The 18,619-nt window shown below is 35.1% G+C and overlaps 1 protein-coding gene across 1 annotated transcript in view; it reads right to left on the bottom strand.

Annotated features, from left to right (window-relative positions):
* Positions 1–9,981: 9,981 nt before the first annotated feature.
* The window catches only part of NEIL3 (nei like DNA glycosylase 3), a 46,501-nt gene continuing 37,863 nt past the window's right edge, over positions 9,982–18,619 (bottom strand). The window contains exons 8-10 of the mRNA XM_063077508.1: positions 17,239–17,659; positions 11,648–11,822; positions 9,982–10,164 (exon numbers count right to left, since the gene is read on the bottom strand). Of these exons, the coding sequence (XP_062933578.1) occupies positions 9,982–10,164; positions 11,648–11,822; positions 17,239–17,659 (779 nt within the window). The remainder of the gene's footprint in view (positions 10,165–11,647; positions 11,823–17,238; positions 17,660–18,619) is intronic.

The following is an 18,619-nucleotide window of genomic DNA, read 5'->3' as shown; positions in this document are numbered from 1 at the left end:
GTTTTTCCATTTCTAGTAAAGTTCTTTTGCTTATGTGTTAAGAGATTACATTTCCTGTAGGTGAAGAAATAAAGCAAAGTTGTGTTTTGTATATATTTAAATTTGTAAACTCACACTTCTCTTCTTTCTCCTGAAAGCAATTAGGTGCAGTCTTGAAGACAGAGCATGGGAGTGGATCTGCCTGTACAAATGAAAGAGATAGCAGAAATGCTGAAAAACTAGGACTCCTGAGCTTTTAAAGTAATTTACCAGCATAAATGGAATATAAGGCTAACACAATCATTATTTGTAGACTAAAAGAATTTTAATTACTAATTAATATTTACCATGAGATTTTCTGTGCATTGGAGTCTTTTGAAAAGAAACCATTTTTTAGACAATACTTAGCTATACTAGAATACTTCTGGAGGAGACATAGGGACGTCTTTGATACTTGGTTTCTAAGAATACCAAAAGGAAGCTTTCCACTGTTCATCCAGTGGAGAAAGCTCTGTAAAGTCAAATATACAAACACATACAACCTGCCCTATTGATCTGTGGACCTCCTGTAACAACAAATGTAGTGAGCCAAATGGCCTCAGATTTGTAATGTTGCCAAGTCTGTCTCTGAGCTCTTGTCGCCTTGGCCAGGAAAGATGGAAGAGGGTGTATTTGGAGCTATCACCTAACCTCACTTGACCCTAGAAAAGTGAGCCCAATAAAAGGGGGTTGGTTATAAGCTAAGTTGTGTGTGTGTGTGTGTGTGTGTGTGTGTGTGTGTGTGTGTGTGTTAATGTGTCACACTAAGCAGTCAGAAAATTATTATTATTTTTTTTTAACAAACTGTGCTTTTGTTAAATATGCTCCTTTAATATATTGAAGACATTGCCATAAACTTACATTCCAGGCTCCTGATGAAAAATTCACAAAAAGCTCTCTTACTCTTTGTTGGGAGATACATGTGTCCACCACCACTACTCCTCTGAGATGAAGAAACAGACAGTAGGAAAAGAAAAGAAAGAGGGGATGTGGTTTGCACCCCACTAGTTACCAGGCATGGTTAGTACTGGGGAGGGCAGAAAAGTCACCCCAGAAGTTTGAGATAAAACTGTCCTCCAAGAATAAAATCAGGAAGATTCAAAACATAATGGCTGAGATTAGTTATCTGTAGACATGACATACCCTAAGGAATAGCCAAAAAGATTATGTGAAGAAATTTAGAAACACCCTGAGGAATTTGACAATAGCAGAAGCTTGATTGTATCCATATATTTCCAGCAACAATCTAATCACAGTAAATGGATGAAGCTGTAACATAATCAAGCAGTAACTTAATCAGTTATAGTGAATAGATTAAGTGCTCTAATCACAATCATTTGTATTGTTACCCACCTGAAGAAAGAATGTACTAACTGAAGGGGGTGGGGGTGTCTTTAAAGAAATTGGGAGCCCCCAAAACCAGAATTAGTCTGTGACTCCAGCTCCCTCCAGTGTAAGAAGTGCAGCCAAAGCTCTCCACTTAGCAAGCAGAGAGAACCAAGAGCTGTTTCCATAGTAATTTGGATTTCAAACTTTATTGACATGTAGATTTACTTACAAGGAAAGAGTGCACTTAACAGCAAAGCAGCAGTCCTTATCAGTTTTGAGGTCAAAGCACTGCATTTTTAGAATTATAATAACAGCTAAGAAGAAGTTATTGAAATTAATAAAGGAATAGGGTACATATTCATTCAACAACCATCTGTGGAATGCCTACTATACTCAAGCCACCTGCCTAGGAGCTGAGGATTCGGTGTTGAATAAGAGAAAATCTATGCCCTTTATGGAGCATTCATTTCAAAAAGGAAGACAGATATTAAACAGCTGATTGAACATTAAGTTATTTCATTACAGTTATGATTATTTCTGGGAAGAAAATATACAGGATTTTACCTGAACTGAAAAAATTACAGCAGCCTCTGAACTAATCTGAAGTTTGGAGAAAGCTTTTCTAAGACTCCTTTTGGTTGATTTATGCACATCTTGTTAAAGGGAAAAGAGTACAACAGGAATAAATACAAGTTGAGGGAGTAAAATTAAGCTAACACTGTGAATAAGATGGGTGCCAATAAGTAGTTCAAAAATTAACTGTGACAGAACAATTATTCACAAAGAGACTATTTAGAAAGACTATTGCTTTAATCTTCCTTTAAGAGTGGCACCAAGAGAGGCTTAAGTAGTAATCCACATTCCAAACACGACATACTATTTAGAAATGAATTACTTCTGATATTTTTAGAAAAGATAATGGCTTTGAAGATTTTACACAACTGGAGTTGACCATGGATCAATATTATCTATGTTCACTCCTGAAACAAAATGAGGGTGCTAGAAACGTGTTACGGTTGCAGCACCATTGTAAAGCACTGGACAATCAGCTACAGCAAGTAAGACCAATTTGTTGATGCAAGACCTTAAGGCATAAAGGTAGAGCGATTGCAAAGTGATGCTGAAATAGAGCATTCTCCTGAAATCTCCTATCTGAGGCGGAGAAGGGTTATTGAAAAGTTTTAGATCAACCATGCACAGGCTCTAAGTGGATCTCAAGGGCACTCAGGCAGAAGCTGCATTACCTGGGAACGTTTTAGGAGTTGGAGTGCCAGGACATAAAATATGGAGTGCTAAAACACCACATTGTGTGAGTTATAAGGGAAGTGCTAGCATATGTTAGCTTCCCAGTCACAGATCATAACAGAAAGGGAGCAGGAGCAGACGAAGCAGCATATAGGTGAATCGAAAAGATTTAGCTCCTTGCAGAAATACAGATAAAATATTGGGGAAGAAGCTCCAATGATTGTAAAGAAAACCAATTAGTTTATTGTGGCCAGGATTATATAGTATTAAGCATAAACTTCTTTAAGTATGTATTTCTTTAGCTTTAATTGAGAAATTATTTGTTTTGTGGTGTTACGTTAGATGTTACAGGGGTTAATGTAGCCTGTCTCTTGGAAGCTTATATATATGCAAAATTCAATAAGAAAGCAATTCAACAGATAGAAAATCAGTGCAAAAAAAAAAAAAAGAGAGAGAGAGAGAGAAAAGGAAGGAAGGAAGGAAGGGAAATAAGAGAAAGGGAAATTCTAAGGCATTGTATATAAACAAGGGTTAAATTTTTTCCCTGGATCTCTAGCTTCTCTAATCTTCTCTTCCCTATCTTAAATTCAATGAAACATTGTTGTTATTGTTTTTTTTTTCTTACTTCCCAACCTCTGTGAATTGTTCAATTGACATTCAAGACAGGATGCTTCACACTCTGAGATGAGTGCTATTCATTTTGTTTTCTTCTAAAAATCTACTGGGGAGTTTTAATCAAGGAGTGTTCATGGGGAGTTGGTATGTTTAAAAGTAAGAATATCTCATTTTAAACAATTGTGTGGTGAACTAACCACTGACCCAAAAGAGGGAAGGCAGGACAAAAAGCTGGTTTAAAAGGAATGGACACGAAACCCAACAGTGAGCAAGGGAAATAAAGCTTAGAAAAGACACAAGAAGCTGAACACAATTTAAGGGAATCCGCAAAGAGACTGGGGATGAGGATATTATTTAATTATGCAAATAACTACTGTTAAAACCTATTGAGAACCACAATATTTTAGATTTCGAAAGGGTTTTAGAGATCTTCTACTACAACTTCTTTGTTTTATGGGTGAAGACTCCAAGGTCCAAGAGAAGTTCTGTATTCTGGCAGAGTTACACATTATTCAGTAGTGGTTATTATTATCATCATCATTATCATTTAGTGGCAGACCTGGAATTAGACACCAGGTCACCTGACTCCTCACTGCTCTTTTCTCAACCTCACATTTCATTCCACTTTTTAAATAAATTTACCTAATTATTATAACACATTTCAAAAAAGAAGTATTATGTGTCTATTCTAATACAGTAGATTAAAATGTTGTCTAAAACACATGTAAATACTCTGCTCTAGAATAGTGGTCCTCAAACTTGAGCAAACAGTCCTGAACCCTAATCCTGAATTGTCTAGCGAGCTCTGAGGTGATGCTGATGTTGTTGGTCCACGTCCTTATTAGCACTTTTACTGGTGCTGCTCTAGGAAATAGGCGGTAGTTACAGTAAGAACACTCGGTAAATTGGGTGAGAGCAATTAATAATTTGCAATGAATGAACAGCATGAAAATAATTACTGTTACCAGAGTTGGTTGATTTTAGATCTAGTTATCTTTCATATTTTTAATACAGGATACTCTTTCCATACTTAACAGCCTTTTACAAATTTTGCCTACAGGCTCCTTCTAAACTTTGTCTGCAGCTGGCAAACTACCCATCTCCAGTGTTACGTCCTTTGTGAAGCCTTCCTAGTGTCAGTGCCATGCATATTAGTCTCTTTCTGTTGCTTATAACAGAATATCTAGGTCTGGGTAATTTATAAAGAAACCACATTTATTTCTTACAGTTTTGGAGGGTGGGAAGTTCAAAGTTCAAGGAACACATCTGGTGAGGAACTTCTTGTGGGTCATGACGCTCTACAGTGACACAGGGTATCACACGGTGAATGGCTTGAGCAAGAGACAGCTCACTATCCTTATAAAGCAGTCAGAACCATGCCCACTACAATCCATGAAACCATCAGTGAATTAATTCATGAGGGTTCAGTCTTCACAATCTAAACCTCTTAAAGGCCCCACCTTTCAATTACCATAATAGGATTTCCTACCCTCTTAACACTGTTACAATGTAGATTAAGTTTCCAACACATAACCCTTTGGGGGACACACTTAACCCCTAGCACCACAGTTCTTTTTCCTATTTTCTCTTTGCACCCCATCTCTCTCCACTGTAGCCCATGTCACATTGCACTGTAACTGTTACTTTGCATGTTTATTTCCCCCAAAGTCTTGAAACTACTTGAGGCACTATTCTTTATGCTTTCACAGTGACTAGCATAGCACCAAAAACATAAATATTTGTTGACAGAATGCTTATAAAAATGAGGATAACTCGAGAGAAAACAAACATAAAATACATATAATAGAAATAATGCTATGAGTGAAATTCATGGTTTTTAATTTTACATATATATGCCCACTTTATGTCAGAAACCAATAAACATGTGCTAAGTGTAATTTTATAATACAAAATCTTCACTGCAAGTACTCAGAAATTACTGTCCACAGGTTTAGCACTATCAATGGTAGTATATTTATTTATTGCTGAGCGACTGACTTCCTTTGGAGTTTTAGTTCCTAGAGTCTTACAATGGGAAGAAACCTTTGATAGAAACTGAGGTCCCTTCTAACCACATCCACCCTTGCAGAAGGTCGATCACTGAGTTTGTTTGATGACATTGCTGGCAGGAGCTAAACACCTCACAGTGTACCCATTTCTGTTTTAAGAATTCTAATTTTGGGAATTTTATTTTTTATCAAACTCATGTCTTTTAGTTCTGTTTTTCTGGGCATTTATGGAAGAAACATAATACTTTCTTTTTCCTATCAGTCCCTCAGAATTTTTTTTTTTTTTTTTTTTTTGTCTTTTTCGTGACTGGCACTCAGCCAGTGAGTGCACCGGCCATTCCCATATAGGATCCGAACCCGCAGCGGGAGCGTTGCCGCGCTCCCAGCGCCGCACTCTCCCGAGTGCGCCACGGGCTCGGCCCAGTCCCTCAGATTTCTAAAGATAGTTGTCACATTCTGTCTAGTATGTTTTCCTTAGTAAAAACAAGGATAGAAAAAAAGAAAACATTTCTTTATCTAAAAAAAGAAATGCTTGCCAAGTACATTTATTAATTCAAATGCAACTGTATATTTACCATTTGTGCTGTACATAATATCATTTAGAAAGAATATATGGAAATGTATAAATCAAATTTGAACTAAAAATACAAACGAGTATGAACAAGACACATTCATTACAGGAACTTTACTGATTTCTGCATATTATCCTATTTCAATTTCCAATTTTGGTCACTGGGATCTTCTTGTTTCCATATTTTTTACTTATAGAACTATATTTGTGTGAATAATAGAGGTACAATCACAAGAAAATTTAAAATGGCAATATGCCATCAAATGTTAGAATCTGTCCCTAATTTTGTTTCATGATGACACTCCCACCCAGTTCAAGACATAGCGGATAAACCTCCCTTCCACTTGAAGCCTCCATGTCTGATAAAAAATGGAATAGTTGAGTTTATGCAGCTGTTCACGAGCTAATTATCTGCAATCATTTCTGATTACTTAATCGGCCATAGTAGGATGTGTGTTTGCTGCTATGTTGAGTTTACACATCAGGCTTTAATGTTCTGATATGGTTAATTGTTGTGCTCACTGCTGCCTGCTAATAGGCCATTCCTGAAAATGAGACCATATCTCAATGGAATTTGCTTGATTATTTTAAATAAGTAATAACTACAAACTCAGATCCTAGATCCAGTGTTTGGCATTTTAAGAATGCAGTTTTTAATACTGTATCATTTCTAATGCATTTAAATTATTCAAGTTTGAGAAAACGAGTTATTAAACTAATGAGTCAATAACCAACTCGAATACATAGATTTAACATTTTTCCTGCTCTGTTCAGTTTCCTAAATTGTTTTCTGCTATTCATAGCAAAATAAATTCTTTTCAATGGTGCCCAACAAGCTCAATGCAATAATAATGAGATACATGCATATTAAAAGTAGACAAGTATTTATTAACATGTAAACAAAGATGCTTAAGCTAGCGATTGCGAGTAGCACAGATATGTTAACATGGAAGGTAGATACGGAACTGTTGTAATGAGACCGTTCATTTGTTTTGCAGTTTTTTATGTTATGACAGCATTTAGTACAAAACGGTAGTACGTAGTCTCAAAAATGTAGAAGGCTCTTCTTTCATTGACTCCATGTATTTGTGCTTCTGATGACCAAAAAATGAATGCAAAGTACCTCTGCTCATGCTCTAGGTGTTTGTTCATCCTTCCCTTTCTGTTCACAGATCATTTTTTTTTCCTGCCATCACTTTTTCATTTCATCTCTTTTTAACTGTCTTTTTCCTTCTTCACTACTCTTTTAGTAGAGAAGCCAATAGGATTCAAATAATAGAATATTTCAATCCCAAAACCCTTGGCTTGCTTTCTACAACTTCCAAGAACAATGGGGCTCTTCCATTCTCTGCTATTCCCCAGGCCTTGCTCTGCTCTGTCTCTTCTAGCATTGGATTCACCCTTTTGGATAGATTACAGTGAATAACTGTTTGGGCACATCACTGTGAGTGAAACTGTGCGATCCTGTGACCTGCTTCTTCACAAACACTATTCATTCAGTGTTTCCATGTGCTTATGGCTTAAAGCCAGAATCTCTGCTGCGAAGAAATAGAGAATGGGATTAGAATTTTGTTCGATAATGATTTATACTCATTGTTCTGATATATAACTTTTATCAAGAATGTAATACATGCCTGAATCACTCTGAAGCTTTGGATCTCTCTATTCTTTATGAATTAAAGGCTTTCATTAGTTCTTCCATGTTTTGTTTCTAGATTTTTGATGTCTCATTGGAGCCATAGAACTCACCCCAGCATCTTCTTCCCCATACCCTCTTTTTTAAAGTTCCAGATTCTGTTCCCAAACACATGCTTCCACGCTTTCATACTGGTCCCCTTGACCCTTTGTCCCTTTCTCCATTTGGTGAAATTCAAATCCTTCTTTAAGGTTATTACCATTGCTATTTCCTCCCTGAAACATTCCCTGAGTATAGTTATGATAGGTAATTGTAGCAGTGTTATTTATGATAAAGATAATAAGATTAATTCAAGCACTTTAATTGCCAGGGACTGTGCCAAACTCTTTATGTGAATATCAGACTTTATCTTGACAACAGCCCTGTGAGAATCATACCATTATTGTCATCATCTAATAGATGAGGTGACAGGCTTAGCATACAGTAGCCAAAACTTAGTAAAATATTGTGATCAAGGTCACACAGTCAAGGTTAAGGTAAGGGGTGGTGCAGGTCTTTGAGCTAGCAGTCTGACTCCAAAACTCAGTCTTTTTTCAGAATCTTAGAAACTGGCAGAATAGAACCCTTTTTCATTTGTTCGAACGGCCCTCCATTTGCATCATTAGTCTAGCATGTGTTCTGTGTGCACCTGCTTACTTATCTGCCAATGGTCTCCTTAAGGGGAGTCAGTGATTTATTTATTTTTATATCCTCAGAACACAAAACTGGCCCTCTCAGGAGCCCCATTTATAGCCATGAAATGGGAATTGATTCTTCCTTTACACATTTATTTGTTTTCCTTCACATACCCTATGGTCTAGCTAAACAAGACTATTTGCTATTCCTGACACATTCCTTGTATTGCTGCTCTTAGGTATCTTTGTTTATGCTGTGCCTACTGCCTGAAATGTCCTTCTCCATATGCAGATCTTAACCAAGGTGAAATTCCAACTTCTATCTCTTTCCTGAAGCTCCTCTAGGTCAAGAACCAGATGTGAACTTTCCTTCCCTGTACCCTTAAGCACTTTTCTTATAGTGCTATTTTCCCTTATCATTTCTATCCATCTGTTTCTTTGGTGCTTTTCAGTAAAATTTTCTTCATACAGATCCTGCATATTTATTATTAGACAAGGAGCTAAATTTATCGTATTAAAACCTATGTGTTTCATTTGTCTGTATTTCCTTGTAATTAACTTGCACATTTTTAGAGATTGGATTTTATGAAGTCCTTTTTGCAATGGGCTTTTTCTCTCCTGGTTGCACAATTAATTTGCAGTTTCTTTCTTAATGCACATCCTGCGTACTTCATATCAGGTCAGCTAAGACTGTCTGTTGTCTGGTCCAGTTCCTTCCTGGTCTACCCTGTAGAGTTGCTGCCTTGCTGAGGTCTTTGGATTAAGATCGCTGATGTTAGGTTATAGTTCTAATTCTGTCTTTTCAGTGTAAAATTTAAAGCACTTATAAGACTATAAAATATGCTCTGTCCTTGCTGATAATTTCATACACTGTTAACTTCTATAGTTCTGCATGGACATTTTAGTGGGAGAAGGGGAAAAGGGTTTAAACCATCTTCCATGCTATCCTGGGTTTTTTTTGTTTGTTTGTTTTTGTTTTTTAAATAGATTGAGCCAGCTTTGAAAGGAATTTTCCACAAACATGCAGAAATACCTTAAGATTGATGTTTTCTTTTGGGAAACAATCATACAGTTACCTGGTCTAAATTTTGAAAATAAAAGGATGGGGGTTAAAATGAAATAAAACAAGAAATTTTTTTTAAAAATTAGGCTTTTGAAATTAACTTTTTTAATAATTGACATTTTTAAAAGTGAAGGTAACAGATGTTAAAATCAAGATTAGAAAATATAAATCAATTTCTCTTTTAGACAGACACATATGACTTCTATTCTTAAATGTTACTTTTATAGTCTGAATTCCCATAACATTCCATGAAAACACACTAGACATTATACAAGGGTTTGGCATATCCCTAGAATTAAACAGTAACTTAATTATCATTGAATAGAATTTTAAAAAATATTCTATTTCATAAAGGAGATCTCATTTAAGAAAACAAGAAATACCTAATCATATACTGTAAATAATGGTAGCATCTGAGAAAAGTATTCATTACAGACAGAATATCTACTTATTTTATTGTGCTGCATAATCCTCTTCTTAAAAAAAACAAAAAAATGCTTCCCCAAAGAAGTTACAAAGAGCAAGAGCATGCTAAAAATACTTTATTAGCATTAATAAATGCATTAAATATAGATTCTACATGAAATATTCTATAAATCTATAAGGTGCACAAAGCATTCATCAAAGTCAAAATGTAATAAAACACATAGCCATAAGATGAAAAAATGGCATACATAAAAAAAAAAGTACTGTTCTCAAATGTTGCAGTAACTCTACAACAGACCACAGATATTCAACATTTCTATTAGACAAAGGGGACCAAATATTATATGCACACAATTTGAAGAGATCAAATGCTAGATATTCCACAGGAGAAAATATTAGCATCCTGGAATAATTTTTATTCCTGGCCCATTTTCTGCCCACTGGAAAAAACTGCACTGTTTTTCCTTCCCAAGAGGACATACAAAAAAATTCTTTCCATTGTTAGGTCCAATCTTCAACACTGTTCTCATGATGGAGCGTTTGCCATGGTTGCAGAACGGGAAGGACAAATCTGCCCACTAGGGGGAAAAATAAGGTTGTAAAATTGATATGAAGCTACAGTGATGTACAGGCTAAGCCTAGGCTCATTTGATTACTGCCATATCATCTTCACTGCTGTTACTATTAATTTGACACTGTACAATAGACATCAGTCACGAGTTGCTTCCCTTAAAAAAAGCTTATATCCTATAAGAAGCATCTTTCTTACAAATTTGTTTAAATCACATAAAAAATGCCATAATTCTGAGCTTCTCTTTTCCTAAAGGTATATTTACCGAAGTTCCTTCACTTTAAGAATAGTTGAAAACTACCTGAATCTTGCTGTAATCACTTGTGTCTGCTATAGGTCTATTTTAGTCAAAACTACAAGATCAAAGATTTGTCACGATTCAAACACCAAACTTCCTTTAGTCTCTTAGGAAAAGAAAGAATCCAATAGAAACCTACTTGAGCTAAATCAGACAGATTCCATTATATTATTCTTATTCTTATTAATTTTAAGCTCAAGAGAGGTATGAAGCAGGCTATTATATTTTTAGCAATATTATAAGTATTCCAAATAATATTTTCCCCATTAAACCTTTAAAAGTTTCTTAAGGAGGAAATCTGTGAATTTAGTAGGATAGTCACATTTTATTCAGGTTGAGATCTAAAATCAATACCAAATTTTCCCTGGGAAATTCCTTAAGAAGGTATCACATTGAAAACAGATATTTTCTCTTTCAATAACTTTTACCAGAAAATTTTTGTTCCAGCACTGAAACAGTTCAATATTGCTTTTTTTCAGTTATATTACAGATGAAGTGTAATTTGGAAAAACATATATTTTTAAACATTAGAATCACACTCAGCATGGTAAGATGCTCACACTTTGAGGAATGCAGAAAGGAAGACTGACTAAAAGCCCCCCAAGATCCTTTTTTCCTATTTCACATTCATTTCATTTCCAATTTCAGATTATATCAGCGACACACCCAGAGACCGGAAAGGCGTGAGGAATCACTCATAGCTAAATTGTTATCGTGCCATCATTTTTATGGTCAAGCTTGTGTAGTAGGATTCACAAATGCTATTTTAAATCCAAGGCATGCAAATTTTTTTTCTCGTGTACCTCTATCCAATACATTAACCCAAGGTTTTGATGTAGCACTGAAGTCAGGATGAGCAAATTCTTATCTTGCATTACTAGCCACCTGAGTACTACTAATACTTACTAGTCACTCAATACCTTTCTATCTTTATAAACCAAGGGCAAAACTTTCTACACTTGTGGTTACAAATATGATATACTCTAACAATCTAATATATATTATTTTACTGAATTATTTTTTGTTGAACCTCTTTGAATTTTAAGTTATTTAACATTCAAGCTTCAGACTCAATACTAATATGGCTATTTCAAATTTAAAGGTAAAACTGGAAAAGCATTGCTATTTGTTACATTTTAATAACCAAAGTATTCAATTATACGATAGTAAGTTTGATAAATTTTACACATACTTCAAAAAATCCACACCGTGCTTCTCCAGATAGAGGACAAGCATAAAACTGCCTGCCCTTGTTTGCACCACCCTTCCTCACAACTCGGAGAACGCAGAGGCGGTTGTGTTTACTGCAGCGAGGACTGCCAGCATCTAAGGTACAAGGACCATCTGTCATATTAATTTGAAGTTCACTGTAATGAGAAGTTACAAAGTAACTATAGTATAATAGTGCCATAGGGATCATTCACACCACTTCACCCCCACACTTCAGAATTCTGCTTATACAAAGAAATTACATCAAAGAATGGACTGTGATCTTCTTTAGGTAATTATACAAACTACTGGCTTTTTAACTCATTGTTTTCCCAGGTAATTCTAATTTACTTCCAAAGCCACCTAAGTACCTAAAACACATAATTTAAATTTCCAAAGAATAAAAACAGCTAAATTGTGCATCCAATCCCTCACATTTTTTTAAGTTTTCAGTTGTGATACTGGGTTCTTCTCTTACCAAATATTACAGGGTGGCCACTTTTATATCCTCTAAAATATTCTCAAGTCCAGCTGCCCCCACCACCCAAAGTAACTAGAGTCCCAGTCTTCTCTATTTTCTCATCAATAGCAAACTCTCACCAATGCCTCCAACAGGGCCTTAGGAGATCAGTCTCTGTGCTGTCTCTATACTGTCTCTAATTGTATTTTAAGCTATGCTTTCCTTTGATCAAGGCTGCTATAATAGTTACACTCATATTCCAGCAAGAAGCAGGCTGCCTGGCGGAACAGAAATGCGTATTTTGTAAAGCTTGTAGAGAAGCTTTATTCTTCCCCACAATTAGAATCAGGAGTATTTAGATATGCCTGTGTACAGTGTACAAAGGCTAGAAGCTGGTCTTCTACTGTAGCTGTATAAGCAGAATTTTCTCTTTGAAAAGGAGCTTCATTATTATTTTAAGTTTTCTATATCGTGAATATTTTAATAATGTCTTTTTAAGACTTAGTCTTTTAATAAACCAGTCGAAGAGAAAAATGTTCACATTAATTAAAATCAGAAGTCCCTCCCCTTAATATCTCTATTTTTAAAACTTTTTAATGATAAAAATTTATCCTCTCTCATTTTCAAATAAATTTCTGAAGAACAAAATATCATTCTTAAATAATTTTTTAAATACTTAAAAATCAGAGATATTTTCCCTCTTTCTTTGCTTCCTAAGCTGCATTTTTCACATACTTGGTTCTGTAATGATGCCTAGAAATTGAAATGTTCAGAGAATGCGATCTTTTTGTGGGGATGAAATTGATTTAAACTTGTTTATAAAACAGATGTTTAGCTTAAATATACTTCTTAAAAAACGTTTGCTGAGATGGACTCAAACATTCTGAGGGCAGTTTTTGATGCTGTTCATACAGCAGCCATTTGTAAGACGAAAGTAGCTGTAGGCATTGCTAAGGAAATCATAATATTTCACCAGCAACTATTTTGTTGGTACCTTTTTCAGTGGATGGGGTGGAGGCTTATATTTTAGAATTAGGGGTAATACCAAATCAGAAATAGGAAAGCTGAGAGACAATGGGCTTTTCCACTACTTTCCGTTTCATCAACCCCTTCAAAAGAGGCAATCTTAAAACTAACTTCAAGAGAAACTAAATTTCTGGATAATTGCAGGGAAGTCAAGAGATTTCAAAATGGAAGCAAGCGGTTTAAAAAAAGAAAGAAAGAATGAGGTTAAGTATATTAACAGAAACAAATGAAATTATGCTTTTTATTTAAAAATATGCACATATAACAACATAGTTTTGTTTTTTAAAGGTGGCTATCTTAGATAACAATTAGTTAAACATTTTCTAGCCCACCTGTTTCAACCTAGGGTTTTCCAGGGTTCCACATATCCAGAGAGAGGTCTAGATTCTCTCACTATTAAAATTTTTCTGGGTAGAGGGGCAAAATTGGAAGGTAGGATTGAGGTGGGAAGGAAAGGCCTCAATGTCTTTCCTCTGGTTCATGTCTGTCTTCCATTTCGTTTCTTCCTTGGTGTAAGGTTAAGGAAAAAGCCATATGCTGTCTTATCCTTGACACTAAGTGTGGTCCACTGTCCAGAAGTACTACCATCACCCAGGAGCTCGTCAGAAATACAGAATAATCTGCCCCTTATTCTGCCCCTACTCCAGATCGCCTACATAAGAATCTGCATGTCAACAAGATTCCCAGGTGATTCATATGCACAATAAGTTGTGAAGCACTGACTGAATTAGTGTAACCAAGATACAGATGCCACCTGTGTTCACATTGGCTTTAAATATGCACAGCTAATCTTAATCTTACAGTAGAAAACATTATCCAGGATAATTAAATGTTCGGATTAATTGAGGAATCTTGGTTCCTCTAATATTATTCTAATATTATTTAAAAACTTCCTAAGATGTAGCAGAGCAATTTCTTAGGTAAATTTAGCACACAAAATAGTTTAACTTATTTTGATGATTAAGACCACCATATTGAAGATTAATACTGGGTTACAAATGATCTATTAATATAACAGATCAGAGGTTGGTAAACCATTTCACATAACACATATTCTGGGCTTATGGGTTTTACGGTTTCAGTTGCAACTACTCAATTCTGCTGTTTGTACCATAAAAAGCAGCCATAGGAAATATATAAACAAATGGAAATAAAATTTTATTCACACAAACAGGTGGCAGGCTGGATTTGGCCCTGCTGGCTGTACTTCACTGATGTAGATGTCATTAGAACCAAGAACAAAGCTTTAGGCATAAGAACTTCTAAATAAATACTTATTAATAAATAAAGAAATAAAATTGAACAGAGATCAGATAAAAACTGTCAAGGAAGAAGTAAGACATTACCAAGCACAGGTTTGTAATTTTAAAGTGAATATTATTTTTTCAATGATCAATTTGTCATGGTTTATTTTACAGATAGGATGATTCATTTATAATAAAAAATACTGTCTGAAAGTTTTTTGAATTAATCAGTTTCACTGAATGTAGATTTTGTCATCCAGGATTATTTCAAGGATTGAAACAAGCATAAGTTAAATGACTCATCCTGAATGGTCCCATGTGGTTCTGAAATGCTTAGGGGCTGAGGAAGGTAACCCAGTCACTGATCAGGTACAACAAAAAAAATGGTGACCCAGAAACAAGTATAAGGTGTCTAGGCTTGCACTGGTGATTAGAGGTAGACCTTCAGCACCCCTGACGGCACCAGACATGAGAAAATATTAATGATTTTGTTAGTATTATCTCACTCTTCTATGTGAGCCTTTGCATCAACTCAGGAAAAATTTCAACCTGAAAAAACACATGCATTCTTTGAAAATGAATCACTATGTTTTGCTCTGTGTTTACAGTAATTGGATCAAAGACTTAAAACTTTTTCTAGTAGTTACTCTTAACTGCTTGAAAATTGGTTCCATCTAATTTAAAATCCAGTAGCTGGATAAAATTCACATATACCTAAAGATCAATCCAAAAATATGTTTCAACACAAACATATATTGTGTGATGATGAGATCGGTAATTAAGAGAACAAAAATCAAATTAATTACCATATAATTACTAAAGAAAAAAATTAACTGGCTATAAATTCCCAGTGGACCACCTGCTTTAACAGTATTACATTGTGAGCTTCTGCTAGGCATCTTGTCCACAAGATGAACACTGTAACTGCCAGACAAGGAGAAAAATGAAATAAATGACAGTAATTTGCAATTTATTCCTTGTAAAGTAGCTGTGTGCAGAAGGGCTGCTGGGTGAATTTATTTCATCACTTGACTTTTATTCTGCTAGTTGATCTTGATTGATTGTGGAGTCTCAGTCCTGGTGTTCTTATATTCAACATATACACAGGCTGCAGCATTTCTAAGTAATTCTGTGCACCGTGATTAATCATATGATCCTATTACTAATGGCTTATGAAGAAATCACTTAAATTTTAAAGTTACATTAATGTTTTTTTAAATCCCTAATTCATTAGTTAAATTGTCTGAGATTTTCTGAAAAGCACTAAGGAAATAAAAATATGCCAAGATATTTCATCTGGGTGCGAATGTCACAATATTTTTAAATGATCACTTCTACTTCTTTCCACTTAAGCTACAGAAAAGAATAGGCTATTCAAAAATGATTTTCTCCTACAGGACAGCCTCCCAGCTCAGACACTCTTCACTAACTTCTTCATGAGCTTGCATCATGAGACATTAATTAGGATTAAAGTGAAAAGATGGTGTATTTATCCAGTCAGTTAAAAGCTCAGCCCCCATAACTTAATTCAAATGTGAGTATCATGGACCAAGTTTAAATCAGTTATTATAAATGATTATGAACAAAATATTTTTAAAAATCAGTCAAGGATAAATCATCAGGATTAAGTAATGGTAAATTTAGAGCTGGGATTAGAACCTGAGATAAATGTATCTATTGAGCAAAAACTGTCTGAGAATTGTTATGAAATAAGCTGTAAGGATTCTCAGAGGTTGGTCTAGGAGGTTGGATTCTGGAGGTTGGGACAAGGTGGTCTCTCCTCCCACTGCCCAGAGGAGGACTATCCCTATCAGCAGAGGCATAGCTAATCAGAAGGAAAGTTGGCAATCAGAATTGCATCTAAGATTACTTCAGATCCCACCCAAAGTAAATCTTTAACTGCCTGTCTCCCATTGGGAGGAACAAACACACATGGAAGAAGACCCTTCATTCATGTTATATATTATTCACTTCATTAAAAGATTTTGGAGGTAAAGTACCGGCTTTCTGAAGGAGCGGGGAATGGCAAACTCAGCTTAGAAAAATGGTGGAGAAATGTTTCTCTGATGTAGGCATAATATCAGGATGTGATAATAATTAGGAAATCCAGACAAAGGGACTAAACCAGGTGGGGGAAGAACGGTCAACAGATTGTTTCAGGAGCTGCCAAGGGGATGATATTGTACATTAAAACTTCTGCATCTCTGGTGACAGGAACTGAGGGTCTTCTTTGCAACATATAAGCTGGTATCTCATAAAATGTATCTAGCTTGGAAATATTATAAATTGGAATTACAACTTTTTAATTTCAGATACAAAAGTTGCATGCATGCTGTTTGGAACTTTTTGTTGAAATAAAGAACATCTTCCCACATGGCTGTTTGGGATGCAGCCATGTTCTTTAACAAAAATGTCACTAAAGTATCTCAGTTCCCTTGCTTTAGAATAGAGGACCCTTACTAAACTTTTACAAATGACAGTTTCCTTTTCAGAAAAACCACCTTTCATTGAAAGGAAATATTTTTTAAAATGCTAACAATGGTCATTGATAACCCGTATGATTACGGGTGATTTAAATATTTTTCTTTTTACTTTCTAACATTTTCCAAATATTGTGTACTGAGCATGTATATGATTAGGATTTGAAAAAAATCACTTTTTGTAGATGTAGGAAATTCTATTTTTATTTCCTTCCCTTCTCTAACATTATAAGTTGGAGAAGGCAAAGGAGACAAATTACTACTTGTCTTTCATTTCAATTCAACTTCCTTAGCAATGGATGGTTTTTCCACTTCCTTAAAACTTAATTCAAATACTTTAAAGACCAGATTAGAAGCATCATACCTGTTAGAAAATCCAGTGTTGCAACTTTTCAGATCTGGTGATGAGTAGTGGGTTGTTTTCAATTTTTTAAGTTCTGGACTAAATAATTTAGACTGAGAGCAGATCATAGGTGATACATTTACTTTGTCAGATAGTTTAGCTATGTAATTTCTTCTCTCCTTGTGGGAGTGCTGTGTATCACCAAAACACACGTTACTAGGAGGAAAGTTTTGAATTTCCCCATCTTGTATCTGATCTTGGGTTTTTTTTCTTTCCAAAGTACTGGATTTATTGCTAAAATCAGTCAAGACAAGGGTTGTAGTTCCAAATGCAGTTTTCCTGTTAATCTTCACTTCTGTATGTGGTTTTGCAAAGTTATTACAAGGGTACTTCACCAAGTTGTTAAAGGCAATAGAATTTTCTTCATTCTTGAGCACTGAATCTGGAAAGAGAGAGAAGTAATTCTGCAATATTCCTATAAATACAACATACTGACTATTTGAAAGACTTTTTTATTTGATTAAAAAAGTTAGTTCACTTTATTATAGAACTAATAATACAAAGTTAGCTTGGGCAAGTCAGAATTAATAATCTTCTGGTTAGGAAATAAAATGTTATTTAAAATGCAAAATGTCAACAACTTATAAGCACACAGAGAGGGTTCAGCAAAGATTTATATTTGCTTTGTGTTATGTTTAAGTATTTAAAGGTTATTCGGCTATCAGTTTTGTTAACATCAAGCAAAGTACTAAAGCAGTAATAATTAAGAGATGATATCCCATAAAGCTCTAGGTCAACAGTTGGAGGCCTATATCTAGACTACTAAGAATGCTTCTGTGAATGACAAGACAAAGTGAAAGGCTTATTTGAAATAAGTAAAGATACATTGAAAGACTTAACATTTATTAAATACAGTGTTACAACTAAGTATCCTAACAGTTTGGTATCTGTACTATAAAACATTCTAAATTGTAGTTAAGACATAGGTCGTTCATACTCAGAAAAATTAAAAAGAAAATAGTTAACAAGATGTGTGAAGGAATTTCAGAATGTTGGAGTAAATGTGAAAACTTAAGATTGTGGTTTCCTGAGGTCTCTCTCTCTGTCAAATGACACTGAAGGGGGGATAGAAATAGGAGGAGGCGCAGTCCCTTCTGCTATTAGCAGAGCTGTGCAAGGGGAGAGGCCTGCCTTTCTGGCCCAAGGAACAAAACACAGTAAGACAGCTAGCACAATGTAGGGGTCTATAAGTCAAGAATGAACTTTCTCAGCTCTAATTGAAGAAAGAAATAACACTTTGAGAACACAATAGAAGCTGCAGCAACGAGATGGTTCTTAATCACAGGTTTCCTCTGAGGTTTTACATTCTCTGAACGCATGAAATTGTGAGCTATGAAGAGTT

This window comes from Cynocephalus volans, chromosome 13 (genome assembly GCF_027409185.1).
Source record: "Cynocephalus volans isolate mCynVol1 chromosome 13, mCynVol1.pri, whole genome shotgun sequence".
Lineage (NCBI taxonomy): Eukaryota > Metazoa > Chordata > Mammalia > Dermoptera > Cynocephalidae > Cynocephalus > Cynocephalus volans.
Note: the sequence above shows the minus strand (reverse complement) of the source record. Positions and strands in the feature narration are given on the sequence as shown.